Source organism: Plecotus auritus, assembly GCF_963455305.1.
Source record: "Plecotus auritus genome assembly, chromosome: X".
Taxonomy (NCBI): domain Eukaryota; kingdom Metazoa; phylum Chordata; class Mammalia; order Chiroptera; family Vespertilionidae; genus Plecotus; species Plecotus auritus.
In genome coordinates this window covers 6,115,437-6,136,606 of record NC_137784.1, presented here as the reverse complement: position 1 = coordinate 6,136,606, position 21,170 = coordinate 6,115,437, and the positions used below count along the sequence as shown (strand labels likewise).

Sequence of the window (21,170 nt, the reverse complement as noted above, 5' to 3'; positions counted from 1 at the left end):
TGCACGTGCCCCAACCCAGACCTGGGATCGAGCCTGCAACCCATGTGCGTGCCCTTGATCGGAATCGAACCTGGGACCCTTCAGTCCGAGGGCTGACGCTCTATCCATTGAGCCAAACCAGCTAGGGCTAGAGGTCTCTTTTACCTCTCCCTTCCTGACGGAGGCGGCAAAACTCCACTTTTTTTCCCTTCCCAGGAAGCAGCTGCAGTCCTTCAAGGTCACCTTGAGCTCCAGGCCCCGGCAGGCAGGAGCACTCCCTGTACCTACTGCTCCTTCATTCCCGGAGTCTGCAGAGCCTTCCAGATCTTCTGCTCCGCGCCGTCTACGGAGGTCACTCAGGGCGCCTGCACCCTGATGCTATCAGGGCCATGTCAGTTTCTGGCCCATTCCTCGAGTTATACTAGGCAGCTGTCCTGTCACCCTGCGGCCTGGCTGGCTGCTGCCCGGTGTGACCTGGACTGGCAGGCGCGCTGAGGGTGACTTCAGCCGGGAGTGCTGACTAACAAGCAGCGGGGCCTATGGAATTGTCCCCTCTGCGGTGGCTTTGCAGCCTGGGACCCATTTTAATGGGAATTTTCTCAGCATAGGGGTTCCCGCACCATGGGGAGAGTGAGTATCTCATCGTACACCCACCTGTGGCCCAGGCCTCCGGTTTGATGTCTTCCCCCCATTCAAAGGCCCTGGTACATGAAGCCTGGCCTTCCTCCCGGCTACAGGGGAGAGGTCACCCTTTCTGCCCCCTTCTCTCTGGAAGCTTCCATGTGGGTGCCAACACCCGAGCCGCCGCCCTCTTCCTGGATCTGACACGTGACCCCCAGGCCACCAGAGCACAGCTTTCAGCCTTTCTTTCTTGGTCCCACATAGCCCCCCTTCTTTCTTTTTTAAAAAAATATGTTTTTATTGATTGTTGAGAGGGAGAGGGAGAGGGAGAAACATAAATGACAGAGGATCATTGATTGGCTGCCTCCTACACGCCCCCTACTGGGGATTGAGCCTGCAACCTAGCATGTGCCCTGATGGGGAATCGAACCGGCAAACTCTTGGAGCATGGGACAACGCTCAACCACTGAACAACACTGGCCAGGGCATCCCTTTCTTTCTTGGTGTTCCATGAACACCTATTGCTTCTTTAAGGTTTTGTTCTATTTTGGCTACCATTTCCAAGTGTTTGTAGCAGGAAGGATCAGCTAAGTCAATCGTGTTGTTAATTAAAAGTCTTATTTTCCAATTAGGCTATTGCTTTTATTAATATACTAGAAGCCCGGTGCATGGATTCGTGCACTGGTGGGGTCCCTCAGCCTGGCCTGCGGGGATCGGGCCGAAACTGGCTCTCCGACATCCCCCGAGGGTTCCTGGATTGCGAGAGGGCGCAGGCCAGGCCAAGGGACCCCACTGGTGCATGGATGCACCGGGCCTCTAGTATGCATATAAGATCTTTGGTTAATCTCTTCCCGCCCTCCCCCTTCCCTCTCTGTTCCATATTTCCAGGCCAGTGGTTTCCGCTCCCGCGTTGAGCGTCTGCCCCCTGGTGGTCAGTGCGCATCATAGCTACCAGCCGGTCAGCCAGTTGGCTGGTCGCTTAGGCTTTTATATATGTAGATTTTTATTGATTCCAGAGAAGAAGGGAGAGGGAGAGTGAGAGACAGAAACATCCATGATGAGAGAGAATCATTGGCTGCCTCCTGTGCTCCCCACACCGGGGATCAAGCCCGCAACCCAGGCATGTGTCCTTGACCGGAATTAAACCCGGGACCTTTCAGTCCACAGGCCAACGCTCTATCCACTGAGCCACACCAGCTAGGGCTAGGCTACTGCTTTTATAATCAGAAAAAAAACACCTTAGTAAAATCTCAAGACATACTCTTTGCTGAAAACAAATACAAGTGTATGAATTTCTTTTCTCTCACGAGTGATGAAATGTTGACAAAGAGGACAGCGCTCTGCTCTGGAGGCGAAGCCTGCTGCTCCATACTCGCTCATTTGCAAAATAAAGTATTAAGTCATTTTGAATACGCTTCCTTATCGGAGGCACGGGAACGGGGAGAAGCCATCAGCAAATGCAGACACCTGCCTGCCGTGGCGCGTGCCTACCTTTTGGCTCCGCCCGCATCCGGGGACACGATGATACAGTTCCTCCAATCCGCGATGTTCTCCCGAATCCACTGCAGGACCGCGGGCTCCGCGTACAAGTTATCCACAGGAATGTCAAAGAACCCCTGCAGGAGAAGTGAGTGTCAGGGGCGTGCCTTTTGAAAAGATGATCTCCGTTCAATAAAACTTGAATTTTTAAAAATATATTTATTATTGATTTCAGAGAGGAAGGGAGACGGGGGGGAGAGAGAGAGAAACATCCATGATGAGAGAGAATCACGGATCGGCCTGCCTCCTGCACGCCCCACACTGGGGATGGAGCCCGCAACCCTGGCATGTGCCCTTGACCAAAATTGACCCTGGGACCCTTCAGTCCGCAGGCCGATGCTCTATATCCACTGAGCCAAACCGGCTAGGGTTAAAACTTAAATGTTTTATCCAAAGGAAGCCTTATCAACAGACTTCCTTTTCTTCGTTTTAACAGAATTAAATCAAAAGACACTTATGTTCCAGGAGCATATTTCAGTCCCATCTGTTTCCTGTGGGAACACTTCTATCACCTTCTGATCGCCTGTGTTCTCAGGGATACAGAACAGGTGCAGAGCAGTGGGGGAGGTTTGTTGCTTCTTAAGTTCCTTCTGATAAGCTAAACATACTTCACATTCATTCCATCACAGAGCAGGCACAGGACAAGCGGGCCGCTTTGCTAGCTGAAGGAACTAAGTTATGAAGAGGTTAACAAAACACACATTACGACTCTGCCATTCTCACGATTTTCCCCAAGTTGAGATGGAATTAGAGCATTTGCTACCAGGAAGACATCCCCACTCCTCCAGAACAGACTGGAGACACGGAGGTGCTGGACATAGCAATATCAGCATGAAATTACATTTCCAACTCAGTAAAGATGAAACGCCAAGGGAGTCGCCGTAGACACACTCAAACACCAGCCACGTTACCTGCTTCAGAAATTATTTCCCTTAACAGTTAGGATTTAAGCACTTGCATTAAGCCCCCCATCACAACCAAGGGCAAGAAAGAAAAGGCCAGAACCTGGATCTGAGAGGCATGCAGGTCCATGGTGATGATGTGGTCTGCGCCAGCGACCGAGAGCATATTGGCCACAAGTTTCGCAGAAATCGGAGCACGACTCTAAAACATAAAGACACAGATGTTTTAACAGGAAAAGATGGCTACGTTCAGATTCCTCCCACAAGGCTTACGTGAGGAAGCTAACTCACAGCTGACTTATAACATGGTCATAAAGAAAATTAGCAACCATTTTCAACCATTAAATTATTTCGTTAATAATTATGAAGAAAACTACATGTTATAACAACAAAAAACATTCATCCCATTCAAGTTCACCAAATATTTACTATTTACATATACTGTTGCAAAACAATGTGCTTGACACGGGGTATAGAGAGCAAATGTCACCCAGCCGGCGTGGCTCAGTGGTTGAAGGTCGACGTGTGAATGGGGAGGTCATGGTTCAATTCCTGTTCAGGGCACATGCCTGGGCTGTTGGCTCGATCCCCGTTGGGGGGGGGGGGTGTGCAGGAGGCAGCGGATCAATGATTCTCTCTCATCACTGATGTTTCTCTCTCTCTCTCTCTCCCCCTCTCCCTTCCTCTCTGAAATCAATAAAAACATTTTTAAATGTCAAAGCAGCCAATAATTAAACTGTTCAGTGCGGTAGCATAAATGGAACAATTCAAATCGTGACAAGGGTGTAGAATAGGTACGCAGAGAGACACCAGCATGAAGGACATCAAGTTTAGGGAGGCTGGTTCTCAGAGGCCCTCCGAGGAAGCCGCTTTTAAGGCTGGCAGAGGCAGGCAGACCAGTGTTCCAGGAAGAGCAGCCTGTGTGACATCACCCAGGCTCCCAGATCACATCCAGGAACTGAACGAAGTCCAATGTGGTCACAGGCAGTGGCCCAGGGGAGTGCGCCAACGCAGGCCGGTGGGGGAGGCAGGGCTCCCCCCCTCACAGCCTGAAGGCCAAAGCCAGCTCCTAACGGAGAGTTTATGTTCTGCAGCTGGGAGCGAATGTTTAATGTCACAAATGAAACAAAAAACAGGCAGAAGGCAGAACCCGTCAAGGTGATTAATAATGTAACATTTAGAGAAGCAGATGCATTGTGGTTCACGGACTGTGTATCCTTCTTAAAATGACCTGACTTCTCCAGAGCTTCAGTGGCCATGTCATAACCTGTGGACAATCACTCTGTCCACATAAAAAAAAAAAAATCCAAGAGACTAAACAGACGCGATTAGACCTAGAAAAAAAGTGCAGCATTTTGCTGTAAACAACAGTATTCCTGTTACCAGCCACAAAGAAGAAAACATCAGCTTAAAAGATTTCATTCCAACTGACACAGTTATATGGCGTTTATATTTCAATAAAGCTGAAAAAGACTTCATTCACAAGAGTAAAAAAAAAAAAAATCAATGATCCCTGTTAAATACACACACACACACACACACACACACACACACACACACACACGGAATATGTTCATGCAAAAACAGACAGGAATTACATCACAATGTTAACAGATAATTTGTATTTTCTCTAATACACCATTCTTTTTTTAGAAAAAGAAACATTACTTTAAAATAATATAAATATATATACAAATATATATACACACACAATTATTTTTACACACAAATTGGAGAATATGCACCAAAATATTAATAGGAGATGCTTCTAGGCAGTGAGATTATGGGAAAATATTTGTCATTTTTAAAAATGTTTAACGTTTTCAACTAACTACATATTATCATTCAAGTCTTCCCTGTTTACGCCCCTGTTCTGTTCCACGGTCAGTCTGGCTCTTGCTCCTGAGAGCTGGTCCGCCACAGGCGTGCCTCTGCCACTTGGGTGCCCCTGCACTGTGCCCGCGGCCTGCTCTCCCTCTTTGGAGGCCACTTCAGTGCTATCTACACCCACACACCTGCCACCCCTCCACTCCACCCCTTCTCTGCTGAGCCCATGTGTTTGATCTCCAGATCTGGTTCAAATCTCCTGTAAGGCACTCTGAGAAAGAAATGATCTGTTCCTTCTAAAGGGACAGGGCAGCCCTAGCTGGTTTGCCTCAGTAGATAGAGTGCCAGCCTGCGGACCCAAGGGTCCTGGGTTCGATTCCAGTCAAGGGCATGTAACCTTGATTGCAGGCTCAATCTCCGGCCCTGGTCGGGGCGAGTATGGGAGGCAACCAATCCATGTGTCTCTCACATCGATATTTCTCTCTCTCTCTGTCTCTCCCCCGCCCTTCCACTCACTCTAAAAAAAACAAAACAAACAAACAAAAAAAAAAAATGGAAAAATATATTCAGGTGAGGATTAACACACAAAAAAATCAAAAAATAAAATTAATCAATATATCCTTTCTAAAAAATAAACAAATAAAAGGACAGGGCACTAGCTACGCAGGTGGTCCCCAGCATTTAGGACCGCCTGCCGAAAGACTGATATGAGATGTTATGTATACGGATGTCAGAGTTCTCTGTCTGTGTGGTCCCCAAGGACAAAGAATCGGTTTGGGAGATTTTCTCATCAGCTACAGCACATAGCTCTGTACCTTGCATACAATGTGTATCTTTGATAAATACTTCCTAGTAGAAGCTCTATTAACACCACGCTTCCGAGGCTTCATCATTAGCCTCACTGACTGTGAAAATGATTGTTTAACAAAATCTCGGGATATTTAAGAGGGTCAGTTGATCACTGGGACTTCATTATAATAGAATCTGACCCGCAACACTAGTCCATTTGGGGCGCTTCCTGTAATTTGACAAGCGGCAAAAGGACTCCGCCGTTCATCTCGCCCAGTGGCATCGCGCATATGTTGCTTCTGAGATCCAAACCACGCGACCTCGCTGATGAATTTGGCTTTTGCGCTGCTTTTCATAATTTGGCCTAATACCCAACTGAATCTCACAGGAAAAACAACTTACACGTTAACTGACTTTACAGCCAATGAAAAGAAAAATGACTCTGACATTTCAACAGAGGCAGAGTCCAAGTACAGTCATCAAAAATAAAACGCTCGCCTACCCTATGAAAAATGGATACAGGCCAAATGTTTTGTGGGCCAGCCCAACCACAAGAAAAGACTCTCTGGCTATTCGGATCTCATTCAACGTAGCAGATGCCAACCTGCTAAAAGTATAAGTTCGACATCCTTGGAAAATAGACAAGATTGCAGAAATTCATGGCAGGACAACGGTCCTCAATTCTTTCAGTTAAAAAATAAAAAGAGCCCTAACTGGTTTGGCTCAGTGGATAGAGCGTCGGCCTGTGGACTGAAGGGTCCCAGGTTCGATTCCGGTCAAGGGCACGTACCTTGGTTGCGGGCGCATTCCCAGTGGGGGGTGTGCAGGAGGCAGCTGATCGATGATTCTCTCTCATCGATGTTTCTAACTCTCTATCCCTCTCCCTTCCTCTCTGTAAAAAATCAATAAAATATATTTAAAAATAAATAAATAAATAAATAAAAAGATCCCGGCCAGCGTGGCTCAGTGGTTGAGCATCAACCTATGAGCCAGGAGGTCAGGGTTCGATTCCCAGTCAGGGCACATGCCTGGGTTGCGGGCTCCATCCCCAGTGTGGGGTGTGCAGGAGGCAGCCAATCAATGATTCTCTCTCATCACTGATGTTTCTATCTCTCTCTCCCTCTCCCTTCCTCTCTGAAATCAATAAAAATTTATTAAAATAAGTAACAATGCAAAGGCAAACCTCAAATGACAAAATTAAGGATTACCCTTTTGACCACTTTGGTGAAAGAAGGAAACTGTCTCCCAAATTCGTGCAAGGGGCTCTCGGCCCTCGCAGCCCTGGGTGACGCCACCCTCTGCAGGGCGATCGATCGTGGGGTTCCCGCCTCCCCCAATCGATTGCACCGCAGAGGGTGGCAGTCCCGGCTGCCTCCCGGCCCCGCCCCCCACCCACTGGTCGTTCCGCCCTCCGGTCTAATTAGCATATTAGCTCTTTATTATATAGGATGAGTCACACTGACCACACAGACGTGACAGTAACAGTGCCAGAACAATCTGTACGTCTTGGCCAGCTCCAAGGTCAGTCCCAGAGCTAGAGGCCCAAGAAGGGTGGCCGTGTGTCAGAATCCCCCGGGACAGACTGGGTGGACGCTTGTGTCCTGGTACAATGATTCCTAGAGCTCCCTCCAAGCTCTCAAGTGTCCTGGCTAAGATGATAAATGGTGTAATAATGACACTATCTCAAAGCTTCAACTGCCTTAGAATGTCCACTTATTAACACACCAGGGCAGCTGTGGGCAAACTACGGCCCGCGGGCCGGATCCGGCCCGTTCGGCTGTTCTATCCGGCCCGCGGAGCCGAAAGAGCGGAGGGTTCTCTTGCTCTCCCCTCCGCTCCTTTACTTTGAATTTATATTAGTTCACACAAACACTCCATCCATGCTTTTGTTCCGGCCCTCCGGTCCAGTTTAAGAACCCATTGTGGCCCTCGAGTCAAAAAGTTTGCCCACCCCTGCACCAGGGACTTCCTCCAACATGCCCCAAAGACATCAGGCCCCAATCCCCGGAACCTGGGGAGCCGCTGCCTTTTTTGGAAAGAGGGTCTTTGCAGATGGGATGGATGAAGGGTTCCGAGACGGGGCAGTTACCCCGCAGGGCGGGGATGCTATCACACGGGCCCTTAAAGAGGGAGCCGTGATGGAGATAAAGGAGAAGGCCACGTGGCCATGGAAGCAGAGTAGGCAGCGACATGGCCTCCGGCCAGAACCTGGAACAGGCCAAGACCCTGCCCTGGAGCCGCTGGACGGAGCGCTGCCCCACCTTGATTTTTGATTTCTGCCCTCAGGAGTGGGAGAGAACATACTTCTGGGGTTTTTGTATGGTTGTGTGTGGTTTGTTAAAAATATGTTTTTTATTGATATGAGAGGAAGGGAGAGGGAGAAGGAGAGAGAGAAACATTAATGATGAGAATCATGGATCAGCTGCCTCCTGCACACCCCCTACTGGGGATCGAGCTCACAACCCAGGCATGTGCCCTGACTGGGGATCGAACCTTAACCTCCTGGCTCATAGGTCGACGCTCAACCACTGAGCCACACCGGCCGGGCTATACTTGTTGTTTCGGTCCACCCAGTTTGGGGCAATTGATAATGGCAGCAACAGGCAGTTCGTACAGCCCTCCATGATGCCTTCTTTTCTGCCAGTTTCTCCAACAGGAAACACAAGTACAGCACGGCGATGAAGAAAGGGTGAAGGGGAGGGGGAAAAATGGGTAAAATGGCTCCAAATAGCAAACCCATGTACATGCCCCCCAATGGGGGGAAAAGATAAAGCACCAGTCAGACGCAGTCCCATAGAACAAACCCCCAAGGTCTGTAGGATTCTGTGGGGCTCGTTTTTTTTTTTTTTTTTTCTTTTCTTTTTAAAAATACACTGAGTGGCCAGATTATGATGATCTCTGAACGCATAATAATCTGGCCACTCAGTGTATGTCCTATATAATAAAAGGCTAATATGCAAATTGTCCCCTCAACCAGGAGTTCGACCAGCAGGCCGGCCGGCCAACTGCCCACGTCCCCTCCCACTGGCCAAGCTGGCCGGACCCCACCCATGCACGAATTCATGCACCAGGCCTCTAATATATACACTGAGTGGCCAGATTATTATGCGTTCAAAGAACATAATAATCTGGCCACTCAGTGTATATTTGTATTGATTCCAGAGAGGAGGGGAGAGGGAAAGAGATGGAAACGTCAATGATGAGAGAGAATTGGATCGGCTGCCTCCTGTACACCCCCTACGGGGGATTGAGCCTGCAACCCGGGTATGTGCCCTGACCAGGAATCGAACCAGCGACCTCTTGGTTCATAGGTCGATGCTCAACCCCTGAGCCACGACGTTCGGGCTGTGGGGCTCCTTTTGTCAGTATAGCGCAAGGGCCGCAGCTGGCCATGACAAGCCAGCGGCCAGGAGCACATCCCAGCCCCTGAGGCGGGAGACCGGGCGATGCCCGCTTCTCTATGCAACAAAGACTGCATTATGAATGCACATAAGAAACGAGGCTTGAAAATGCGACCTTGGGAACAGTGGCAAACTGGATACATGCAAACAAAGAATGTGGGAGTCTCAATATTTTGATCAGTGAAAGAAGACGTTTGTTCGGTTACCAATCAGTGGGAAAGGGCCCTGCAATGATAAAAAGAATCATTGAAGAAGATACAATTACCAAATATTTTAGCCCCAAATCCAAAAGCTACTAGAAGTGAAAGGAGGACCAGGCTACAAATTACAGAGGAAGTTTACTAAACCTCTTGCCACATGGAAGAGACCAGGAGCAGAACATTAGTTCCATTATGCCACCGGCAAGGATGTGGTGCTAAACCATCCCGTGGAAGCACAGATGGGAGGAGGAGCTAAAACAGCAGACTACACTGATGGGACAGAAATAATAAACTGAAATTTAGCAACTGAAAATGCACATAAAACTTGCAAATCAAGTCTACAACAGCCCTAGCAGGTTTGGCTCAATGGATAGAGCATCAGCCTGCGCACTGAAGGATCCCGAGTTCAATTCCTTGTCAGGGTACATGCCTGGGTTGCAGGCTCGATCCCCAGTAGGGGGCATGCAGGAGGCAGCCAATCATTGACGTTTCTTTCTTTCTTTTTTTTTTTTAATATATCTTTATTGATTTCAGAGAGGAAGGGAGAGGGAAAGAGAGAGAGAAACATCAACGAGAGCCCTAGCCGGTTTGGCTCAGTGGATAGAGCGTCGGCCTGCGGACTGAAAGGTCCCAGGTTCGATTCCGGCCAAGGGCATGTACCTTGGTTGCGGGCACATCCCCAGTAGGAGGTGTGCAGGAGGCAGCTGATTGATGTTTCTCTCTCATCAATGTTTCTAACTCTCTGTCCCTCTTCCTTCATCTCTGTAAAAAACCAATAAAATATATTTAAAAAAAAAAAAAAGAAACATCAATGAGAGAGAATGATTGATTGGCTGCCTCCTGCACGTCCCCCACTGGGGATCAAGCCCGCAACCTAGGTATGTGCCCTTGACCAGAATCAAACCTGGGACCCTTCAGTCCACAGGGTGACGCTCTATTCACTGAGCCAAACCAGCTAGGGCCATCATTGATGTTTCTATCTCTCTCTCCTCCCTTCATCTCTGAAATCAATAAAAACATATTTTTTTTAAAAAAAGTCTAGAATAAAAGAAACTCCATAGCCCAGCCCGCGTGGCTCCATGATTGAGTATCAACCTATGAACCAGAAGGTCACGGTTCGATTCCCAGTCAGGGCACATGCCCGGGTTTCAGGCTCGATCCCCAGTGTGGGGCGTGCAGGAGGCAGCCAATCATGTTGATGCTTTCATCGATGTTTTTATCTCTCTCCCTCTCCCTTCCTCTTGAAATCAATAAAAGTATTTTTTTAAAAAAAAGAAGCTCCATAAATAATAAGTGGGAGGTCATATGCTTCACAGCAGCATATGAAACCTAAGGTTCTTGTTGCCCTGAGCTTGTTGCCCTCATGATGTGACAGGCACACACACAACCAATGGATGCTCTAATCTGGGGGTCCGCAAACTATGGCCCGCGGGCCATATCCGGCCAGCCACTTGTTTTGGTATTGCTTGTGAGCTACTAGTAATCATGGTTTTTACATGACTAAATAGCTGGAAAAAAAGATCAGAAAAACATTTCATGGCATGTGACAGTTACATGAAATTCACATTTCAGTGTCCATAAGTACGTTTTATTGGAATCCAGCCACGCCAATCATTTCTTATTGTCTGTCTCTGTCTGATGTGCAACCAGAGTAAGTAGTTACCACAGAGACCATGCAGCCTTCGCAACAATAGCCATCCGTGGGAATGAATCAAAAGTATGCCTATTTTTTGTCAGATGAGGAAATATATGTTTTCTGGGGGTGGCGCTGCATTTTAGTAATTAGTTTATGCATGCCGTGAGACGAAAAAGGTTGAAAATCACTGCTAGCGGCCTGTAATGGTATCTTAATACCGGCAAAAATATGCCTTATCTCTTTCCCTATCTATAACCAGTAACAGGATGGCTGGATCAAAGACAAATTGTGCCAAAGGCAAGGTGAAAAAGCATGTGCACTCGACCATTAAAACAGAAGGCAAACATTTTCTAGATATTCTAAGGCAACGTGAGAAAAAAGAAAAGGTCAGCGTTAACCCAGAGCGGGTTCGGCCGATGGGGCGCCGCCCTCCTACCCGGTCCTTCTTATCCTGGCGGGCGTAGGGGAAGCACGGGATCACGGCGGTCACCCGGGAGGACGACGCGATCTTGCAGGCGTTGATCATGATGAGGAGCTCCATCAGGTTGTCGTTGATCTCCCCGCAGCCGCTCTGGATGATGTACACATCTTCCCCTCTCACGCTTTCACCGATCTCCACGCTAGGAGAAAAATGCCGTCTGTTAGTACTCAAGCGTATCTGCCCTGGCCGGTGTGGCTCAGTGGATAGAGCGTCAGCCTGCAGACAGAAGGGTCCCAGGTTCGAATCCAGCCCAGGGCACATACCTGGGTTGCGGGCTCCATGCCCAGCAGGGGGCATGCAGGAGGCAGCCGATCAGTGATTCTCTCTCATCATTGATGTTTCTGTCGTTTTCTCCCTCTCCCTTGCTCTGTGAAATCAACAGAAATATACACTGAGTGGCCAGATTATTATGATCTCTGAACGCATAATAATCTGGCCACTCAGAGTGTGTGTGTGTGTGTGTGTGTGTGCGTGCGTGCGTGCGTGCGTGTGTGTGTATTAGAGGCCCGGTGCATGAATTCGTGTATAGGTGGGGTCCAGCCAGCCAGGCTAGGAGGAGGGGACATGGGCGGTTGGCTGGCCTGCCTGTTGGTCGAACTCCTGGTCGAGGGGACAATTTGCATATTAGCCTTTTATTATATAGGATATACACTGAGTGGCCAGATTATTATGCGTTCAGAGATCATAACAATCTGGCCACTCAGTGTATATATATATAAATTCTAAAGCATATTTGATGACTGGCCAGGACTACAGACAGCTGTTCTCAGGGCTAAGACTTATCACAGCGAGAGGGCCCAGAGCACAGTGAGCCAAGGGGAAAGGCGCCCGGGCGGATCCAGGTGCAAGCTTCCAAGAGTTGTCCCCAGGGGATCACACAGGTCGCGCTCAATTCCCCCAGCAATGAGCTGTGACAAGGCGTGTGAGGTGCTGGCTGTCTACCAAGGAAGCTCATTAGAGACTCAGTGCCTGGGAGGTTTATGAGGGGGGGGGGGGCTGGTGACGTAGTTACCTTCTGCCTGGCACATACCAGACTCGCAGGCACGGAGCATCAAGCATGCTGTTCGCCCAGTGAGCCCCTCCCGTGAGCGAGTGGAGGGAACCCTGGCTAAAGCTAAGTTCCCAGCTGCCAGCCTAGGGCCACCTTGCAAGCAGGCGGTTTTCCTATATGAGGGGAATCTTATATGCTCCTTAGACATTGGTCTCAATCTTGCTATTGCTATGCTAACTCTTTTCTGCTAAATATTATATTTAATTATTTATGTTTATTGAAGTTACATGTGAACGTTGCTTTAAAAATTCAGATCACTTTGTAAGCCTTACAACAAATAGCCCAGAGGCAACCAATTTCCATTCTTTTTTAAAATACATTTTTATTGATTTCAGAGAGGAAGGGGGGGAAAAGAGAGAGAGAGAGAGAGAGAGAGAGAGAGAGAGAGAGAAACATCAATGATGAGAGAGAATCATGGATCACTGCCTCCTACTGGGGATCGAGCCCGCAACCCGGGCATGTGCCCTGACCGGAATCGAACCCAGGACACTTCAGTCTGCAGGCTGACACTCTATCCACTGAGCCCAACCCGCTAGGGCCAATTTCAACTCTTAAACATGATTTTTTGATATTTATCTTCGAGCCTCTAGCTAATGTTTGCAGGGCTTCATCTTGATTTCTTATCTAGGCATCACGTGTTGACTCTTCCCTGGGAAGATGAGGATTTAACTCTACTTCCTTCCTGTCCCATCACCCGCTTCGTAGCTTCGTATGCAACCTCCCGACCCGACCTCCTCCGGCCTTCATCCCAATATAGCTCAACATTCTAACCAAACATGAGCGCTCCATGCAACCGTGTAAATGCCGCTCAGAGCTGAGCCCGCCTAGTTAACTTAAAGCGAAGTTTATAGTATTTCCTTTTTATGCAGCATTTTTCGGGGTTTGTTTGCCCTGGAGGAAATGATCCTATCTTTTCATCTGCTAAGTGTTCTAAGCACTCACTACAAATTCCAGTCTCAACACTTGACTAACAGCAGTATCCACTTCATTTGCCTGCTCGCCTCTCCCAGGTTGTCTGACCTGGGCCCTTCAGGCCAGTGCGCCCAGCTGCCCCCCGGGGATTCCCTCCACTCCCGGCCACCCCGTTTCCCACTTTCTGTACTCTTTCTTGGTGTACTTCCTTGTTTTGCTGACCGGCACCCTCCAGCAGCTTCTTTTTAAAAATATATATATTTTATTGATTTCAGAGATGAAGGGAGAGGGAAAGACAGAAACATCAATGGTGAGAATCACTGATCGGCTGCCTCCTGCACACCCCACACTGGGGATGAAGCCTGCAGCCCGCAACCCGGGCATGTGCCCTGGCTGGCAATCGAACCGTGACCTCCTGGTTCATAGCTTGATGCTCAACCACGGAGCCACGCCAGCTGCGCTCCTCCGGTAGCTCCCTGAGTAAACAGAAGCTTTGCAAGTCTCTAAGAATTGCATGTTGGAATATGTCTGTGTTTCGGCTACAGAATTCTGAGTGTTCAACCTGAGAGGCAGCCTGCCCGTCGCTGGCACGTGCCTTCCATGGGAAGGAAAGCAAACCGTGCCGTGCGCTCAGGCGGGTCCCTCGCAGAAGGCTGCCGAGAGCCTGGGAGAGAGCCTGGGACCACGTCAGCGCTGCTCCAATGTTGGTTTTCCAAAGGCAAATCTGTTCCGGTGACTGATGTATCAGAAACAATTGGAGCGAAACATGAATGCTGCATTTGCTTTCCCACCACCTCTCATCCTGAGCTGAGAAAGCAGAAGACCGCACCCAGCACACAGAGACACGGAGAAATACTCCCAGTACACCCCCCTCGCAACAACAGCCACCCACACCAACACCTGCTGTGGCAACTTCCCACACCCCCCCCCCAATTCAGATCGCCCTCCTTCCGACTCCTCACAACTCAAGCTGCAACCCTTCTGAGATCCACTTCGTCAAGCAGGCTGCAGGTCTTCTTCAATAGAAAGTGTCATATTTACTGTAGTATTTATGCTTTTAAAATATATATATATATATATATATATATATATATATATATATATTAATTGATTTCAGAGAGGAAGGGAGAGGGAGAGAATGATAGAAACATCAGTGATGGGAGAGAATCATGGATCGGCTGCCCCCTACACACCCCCTACTGGAGATCAAGCCTGCAACCTGGGCATGTGCCCTGACCGGGAATCCAACTGAGACCTCCTGGTTCATGGGTCAATGCTCAACCACTGAGCCATGCCGGCCAGGCTATTTATGCATTTTTTTTAAACAAGTGATTTTGGGGAGACTATCTAGTTTAGACTACCTGAATCAACAGAAGCTTCTACCCAACCTCAAGTAGGTCAGAAGGCAAAAAAATGAAGTTTTCCGAGGTGACATGATCTGCAAATGAGTTTTGGAACTAGTGGGTCATATCCTCGCATGTGCTCAGCTACGGATGGAGACGGCGCAATGCCAACCTCAGGGTGAGAGGGACAGCAGAATTCTAAGTGCTCCCTCCGATCTTGGGTACAAAGGAGCTCAATGGAATTCCTTGGGGACCTCACATCAACTGTGGGACGAAGTCAACTTGGAAGTCACATTATTACATAGCTCATGGGCTGAGAATGATGAGGTAGGCAGGACAACGGCCCGCTAAAGACATCTTTCTCCTACTACCATCTTTCTCCTACTATCCGTAAGTTTACAAGGGGAAACACGGTGGCAGATGGAATTAAGGTACTAATCAGCTGACCTAAAATAGGGAGCCTGTTCTGGATTGTTCTAGTTGATCGATATAATCACGAGGGCCCATGTAAGTTGTGAAACCATAAACATCCTGGAAGAAACCAGAGGCAGCAAAATCTCAGACGTCTCTCGTAGCAACGTGTTCACAGATCCATCTCCCAGGGCAGAGGAAACGAAGGAGAAAAGGAATAAATGGGACTATGGCGAAATAAAAAGCTTCTGCTCAGCAAAAGAGACCATCAACACAACGAAAAGGGAGCCCGCTGTATGGGAGAACACGTTTGGCGATGGGACATCTGATGAGGGGCTAATTTCAAAGAACAATGTGAAGACTGAAGTGGGGTCAGAAAGGTATTTCGTTGCTGCCTTTGAAGATGGAAGAAGTGGCCGGCCGAGAGCAAGGAACGCGGGCGATGTCTAAAATAGTCACTATCTGAGCCCTGACAGAAAGAGTTTGCCAACTCCTGGTGTGATACCCGTTTATCCCCCAATTTCCGCCTCTTTGGCCTATTTCTCCTCAGGAACTTCAATACCCATTAGTTCAGGGGAAGACAGAAAATACTATTACCATGGCAACTTTTTCCCCCAAGCTATTCCTGCTTCTACTCATAAAGATGATCACGACTGATCTTTATTCTAGGACTTTTTTTAAAAAAAAAAATTCTTTTATTGATTTATTTAGAGAGAAAGGGAGAGAAAGAGAGAAACATCGTTGTGAGAGCAAAACATCTATCGGCTGCCTCCTGCACCCGGGGACGTGCCCTGACCGGGAATCGAACCGGCAACCTTTCAGTGCAAGGGACGATGCCCAACCAATTGAGCAACACTGGCCAGGGCTATTCTAGGACTTTTTTTTTTTTAATATATCTTACTGATTTTTACAGACAGGAAGGGAGAGGGATAGAAAGTTAGAAACGTCGATGAGAGAGAAACATCGATCAGCTGCCTCCTGCACACCTCCTACTGGGGATGTGCCCGCAACCAAGGTACATGCCCTTGACTGGAATCGAACCTGGGACCCTTCAGTCCGCAGGCCGACGCTCTATCCACTGAGCCAAACCAGCTAGAGCTATTCTAGGACTTTTAAGAACTGTGGGCAGAAGGCAGCATCCATTTGCTCTTCAGATAAAGAATCTTTACTGACCCTGTAATAAGAAGGCTGATGTGTTTATCTGAGTCAACAATGCATGGATGTGGACGTTAACAGATGGCCTCAGACCCTTTAACACTTTTCCCATCAAGACTCCCCTTGGATGTGGGAGGACTCTGCTTGACAAGAGAATGTGACAGAAGTGATGATGCCCAAGCCTTGAGCGACTGGCAGCTCCCGTATCCTGGAATACTCACGCTGGGCACCGGCCTCCCTGCCAGGAGGAGGAAGCTGAAGCAGCCCCGTGGAGAGGTACCGAGGTTCCCAGCCGAGCTCCCAGGCAAAAGCGAGTGCTAACTCACCAGCCCCGGGAGTGAGCCATCTTAGCGGGGGATCTCCAGCCCCAGGTGACTGTCCCAGATACCACCACCTGGGGCAGAAACAAGCCTTCCTTGCTGCACCCTGCCCGAATTGCAGATGTGAGTCAAGTAGATAATTATTGTTTTAAGCCATGAAGTCCTGGGGTGATATGCTACAGGACAAGAGACAACCAGAACTTTGGGTCATACAACACGGCTAACGACTCTGTGGGCAGGTCAATTTCCAGGATAAAATGCTACAACAGCCGTTCAGACACATCATCAGTGCTGTCCTAGGACGTCATCGTGACCTCTGGTAAAGCTGGGACAGAATCTCCCTCTATGTGAGTGACTTGGAGATGACAAGGTAAAATCAGGAGGCGCTGTGTCCGATTCGGTGGTGTTTGAAAAATGGGGAATGGGCCCTAGCTGGTTTAGCTCAGTGGATAGAGCGTCGGCCTGCAGACTGAAGGGTCCTGGGTTCGATTCCAGTCAAGGGCACATGCCCGGGTGGCGGGCTCGATCCCCAGTGGAGGGGCGTGCAGGAGGCAGCCGATCCATGATTCTCTCTCATCATTGATGTTTCTCTGTCTCTCTCCCTCTCCCTTCCTCTCGAAGTCAATAAAAGTATAAGAAAAGAAGAGAAAAATGGGGAATGGGAACAGTGATGACCAAGAGACAGCGAGCAGGCTTTCTGGTCCTGGCTCAGTGAGAGATTGAGGAAGGGGCCCCTTAGAGGAAATGAATCAGTTCTCTCTTCCTCTTGCCCTTGCATCTGGTCTTAGGGGCACAGCGCCTGGTAGGAGAGGACTTTGGGGGACATCAACCTCTGGACCTCCACAGTTCTTGGAGAGAAAAGTCAAGAAGTTAACCTTTCGAGTCCAGATATTAAAAACAAAATGCAACTATATAAGCAATTCCAAGACTTCACGTAGAGTGGTTTTTGAGACCTCATGACTTCTAACGATCAAGGGGTAGTTATAAAATACTCAAAAGCAAATAACATCGAGTCCGCTTGAATACATCAATGTCTGAGGAAGTTCCACCAACAGAAATCCAACCCTGACTTCACCATGGACTTCAGATCTAGATTAACCACGCTCTTTACAGCAAAGGAGTCGACTGCACTGAGCTAACATGTAAGGAGGACACATTCCCTTTGGTTGATCTCTTACCCCCCCCCCCCCCCCGCCTTCCCTCAGAGGTTTGACTATCTGTTGGGTGTTTCTCTGTCTCTGGCTCTATTTTTGTTCATCAGTTTATGTTGTTCATGATATTCCCCAAATGAGTGAGATCATGTGATATTTGTTTTTCTCCGACTGGCTTATTTTGCTTAGCATAATGCTCTCCAGGTCCCTCCATGCTGTTGCAAATGATAAGAGTTCTTTTTTTTTTTTTTTTCCAGCAGTGCAGTTTCAAAGTGCACCTCACCCAGAAATTTCTCCTTTATTATATGACATCACCTCCTGAACAAAAACCATGATCCCATTCTGCTCCTGCTCTAAGGCTACTGAAACTTAAATAGGACTGGCAAAGCATTGCCACATTCAAACCTAGCTTTGCTATCTTTCCCCGAGTTCCCGACATCCTCCTGGTCCTCTTTATTAAATCTGCAAAGACACGCCCAGCCAGTGTGGCTAAGTGGTTGAGCGTTCAATTCCACATCAGGGCACATACCCGGGTTGCCCGATCCCCAGTGTGGGGTGTGCAGGAGGCAGCGGATCAATGATTCTCTCTCATCATGGATGTTTCTCTTTCTCTGAAATCCATAATATATTTTTTTTTTAAATCTGCAAAGACAAATTCTTTAGCCAAAGGACTCCCAGCATTAATACCACCTGCTCCTCAGTCACAAATGTTTCTTCACTTATCACCAGGGCCCTGTGATTACAATTGCCCACCAGGAAGAAGACTCATCTCTCCTAAAAAGCAGCCACCACCACCTTCCCCATATGCACTCAACACCTCAGTATCTAAAAAATGTTTTGCCTAACCCAAGATCATCAAGATCGCCCCATCGCCCCCCATGTTCTCATCTAGAAATGTTTAGTTCTAGGTTTTACGTTTAGGTCTATGATCTATTTCAAGTTAATTTTTGAAACAGCGGGAAGTACGGAGAGAGGTTGTTTTGTTTTGTTTTGCGGCTGGCACCAACTGTTCCAGCGCTGGTTGAAAATGTTGAGGTGGGTCTTGGCCAAAGATAAGAAATGGTCAGTAACCGTGTGCAGCGCTAGACATTTAAAGGGAGAGCCGGGAAATGAGACCAACTTGAAATTGTTCAGAGAGCTTTGAGGACTCAGGCCGCTGGGAAAAGGAGCCCCTGGCCCGGCCCCTGAGGTAGGGGCTCCCGCCTGCCCGCGGGGCGCAGAGGCGAGCGCGTCTGGTGGACCTGAAACACTCCAGCCGCGGCCTGGTTGCTGGACACAGCAGAGTCTCAGAACCGCGAAGGAGCTGCAAGTCCATCATCTCGGAGGCAGAAAAATTAGAGGGAGCGCAGGGCAACCCAGCACGTGCGCCCCCAGAGTTCCCACGCTTTTTAAAACCTTTGCACAACCGCACCTGCTGGCTAACCTAAAGGTTTGCGCCCTGGCTGCTCCGCAGAGTCATCTGGTAGCTTTCACCATGCTGCTCGCGGCCCGTGGGCTCCGACCTTCCGGGGCAGGGCGGGGAAGTGGCGTTTGAAACCGCCGCAGGTGAATCCAGCGCGCAGCCCCGGCGGGGGCGTGGGCGGACCCTTCCCGAGCACGCGGGGTTCGGGATCAGCCCGGCAGGGGACACGCAACCCGGGCGATCACAGCCAGGGAGGCCCTCCCCGCGTGCCCTGCACCTGGGCGGTTACTGCCGGCGGTGCCCACCGCGCCCCGAGACGCTGTGACCGCCCCCCATGTCGCCCTTCCGGGCTGGGGCCGCCCTCGGCTTTCCGGGGCGCCGCGGCGGTGGCGCGGAGGCCGCGTCGTGACCGGCCCGCCCCGGAAGGGGGAGCGCCCGGCCCGGCCCCGCAGCCGTGCGCCCGGCGCCCTCCCCGGCCCCACGCGTCCCCACCTGGTCTCCTGGTTGCTGAACTTCTTGGTGACCACCTTGCCCAGCTCCAGGCCCAGCCGGTCGGCCACCCGCTGGGACAGGTCCTGGTGAGAGCTGCCGCTGAACAGCACGATGTTGGTCATCTTGGGGCTCGACGGGTGCGCGGCGGAGACGGAGGCAGCGGTGGCACCAGAGCCTGCAGCGGGAGCGGGAAAGCGCGCAGCCGGCAGACGGACGAACCGGCCGGGTAGCCGCGGGGGGCGGAGCTACGGGAGGCGGAGTTGTAGGGGCGGGGCATGGTGGGCGGGGAAAGCTCAGGGGCTGGACCCGGTTGGTGCAGCGGGGGTGGTGGGGAGGAGCAACGTGGGAAGGGGAGGAGCAAGGGAGTTGGAGAGGGTGGGGGAGCGGGGGTGGAGGGGAAGCAGGAGGGTGCTGGGAGGCAGGGGCTGACCCCTGGCCGAGGGCGTCAGCTCCGAAGCTCTGGCTGGTCCTGAAGCATTGAGGAGAGCTCCAGAACACAACAATATTTTTTTAAAACATATTTTTATTGATTTCAGAGAGGGAAAGAGAGAGAAACATCAGTGATGAGAGAGAATCATTGATCGGCTGCCTCCTGCAGGCCCCCTCCTGGGGATCCAGCCTGCAACCCGGGCATGGGCCCTTGACCAGAATCGAATCTGGGACCCTTCAGTCCACGGGCCAACGCTCTATCCACTAAGCCAAACCAATCAGGGAACAGACCACAAATCTTGACTACTGGGCCCTGCCTCCTGGGGGAAAGGAAATGAACCAGATTAACTCGGCACTGAGGAAGGTGCTGGAAGAGGCGATGGACTGCCTCGCAACCAGGAGTGGAATTCCCCCAAACTCATTGCCTACCACGGGGTCCAACTACAGAGGTCTGCAAACTATGGGCCAGGGCCAGAGACTCTGAGGGCCAAGCATGCTTTGCACATGGGAACTTTTGCAGTCTATGTGATAACAGTACTCTACCTGTGAACTCCCCTGAAGAGAAATGCCCCCCTCAAGAGAGAACTCCTTTCCTCTCCTGGGCGTGTACTGCAAAAAATGTACTCAGTGACCACTATCTGTGGCATTCGTCCCGATTCAAATTTGCCAGGCTGTGCCTTATACCTGCAGCCCATCTTGGGTTGGACTCTTTCAAGCGCTCAACAGCCACATGTGGCTAGAAGCTGCCATATGAAAGTGAGAAGCTCTAAGAGCAGTGCCAAGACACCCTGATTCATTCATTCTATTGTGTTTTTATTAGCAGCGTGACAAATAACTGACAACTAATTATAAAATGCTAGAGTTTATAATTTACTTTAAAAACAAGTTTAAATAAATGCAAGTTTATTCTGTTATATTTTCACTGATAGAGCAAGTAGTTTTTCTGATTTTTGTTTCTACATCTTTTCCATTTACTTTCTATTTAAAGAATTTAAAAAAATAGAGCCATGGCCAGTGTGGCTCAGTGGGTTGGAACATCGTCCAGTGCACTAAAAGGTTGCGGGTTTGATCCCTGTTCAGGCGCAGTCAGATGGTGTACAGGAAGCAACCACATCGATGTTTCTCACAT

General features: G+C 49.5%; 1 protein-coding gene across 1 annotated transcript in view; it reads right to left on the bottom strand.

Moving 5' to 3' along the window:
- Positions 1-19,838, bottom strand: part of PRPS2 (phosphoribosyl pyrophosphate synthetase 2) — a 35,355-nt gene extending 15,517 nt beyond the window's left edge. Inside the window, exons 1-4 of the mRNA XM_080653644.1 lie at positions 19,613-19,838; positions 11,331-11,514; positions 3,145-3,243; positions 2,092-2,216 (exon numbers count right to left, since the gene is read on the bottom strand). Of these exons, the coding sequence (XP_080509770.1) occupies positions 2,092-2,216; positions 3,145-3,243; positions 11,331-11,514; positions 19,613-19,734 (530 nt within the window). The 5' untranslated portion in view covers positions 19,735-19,838. The remainder of the gene's footprint in view (positions 1-2,091; positions 2,217-3,144; positions 3,244-11,330; positions 11,515-19,612) is intronic.
- Between the last annotated feature and the right edge of the window lie 1,332 nt (positions 19,839-21,170).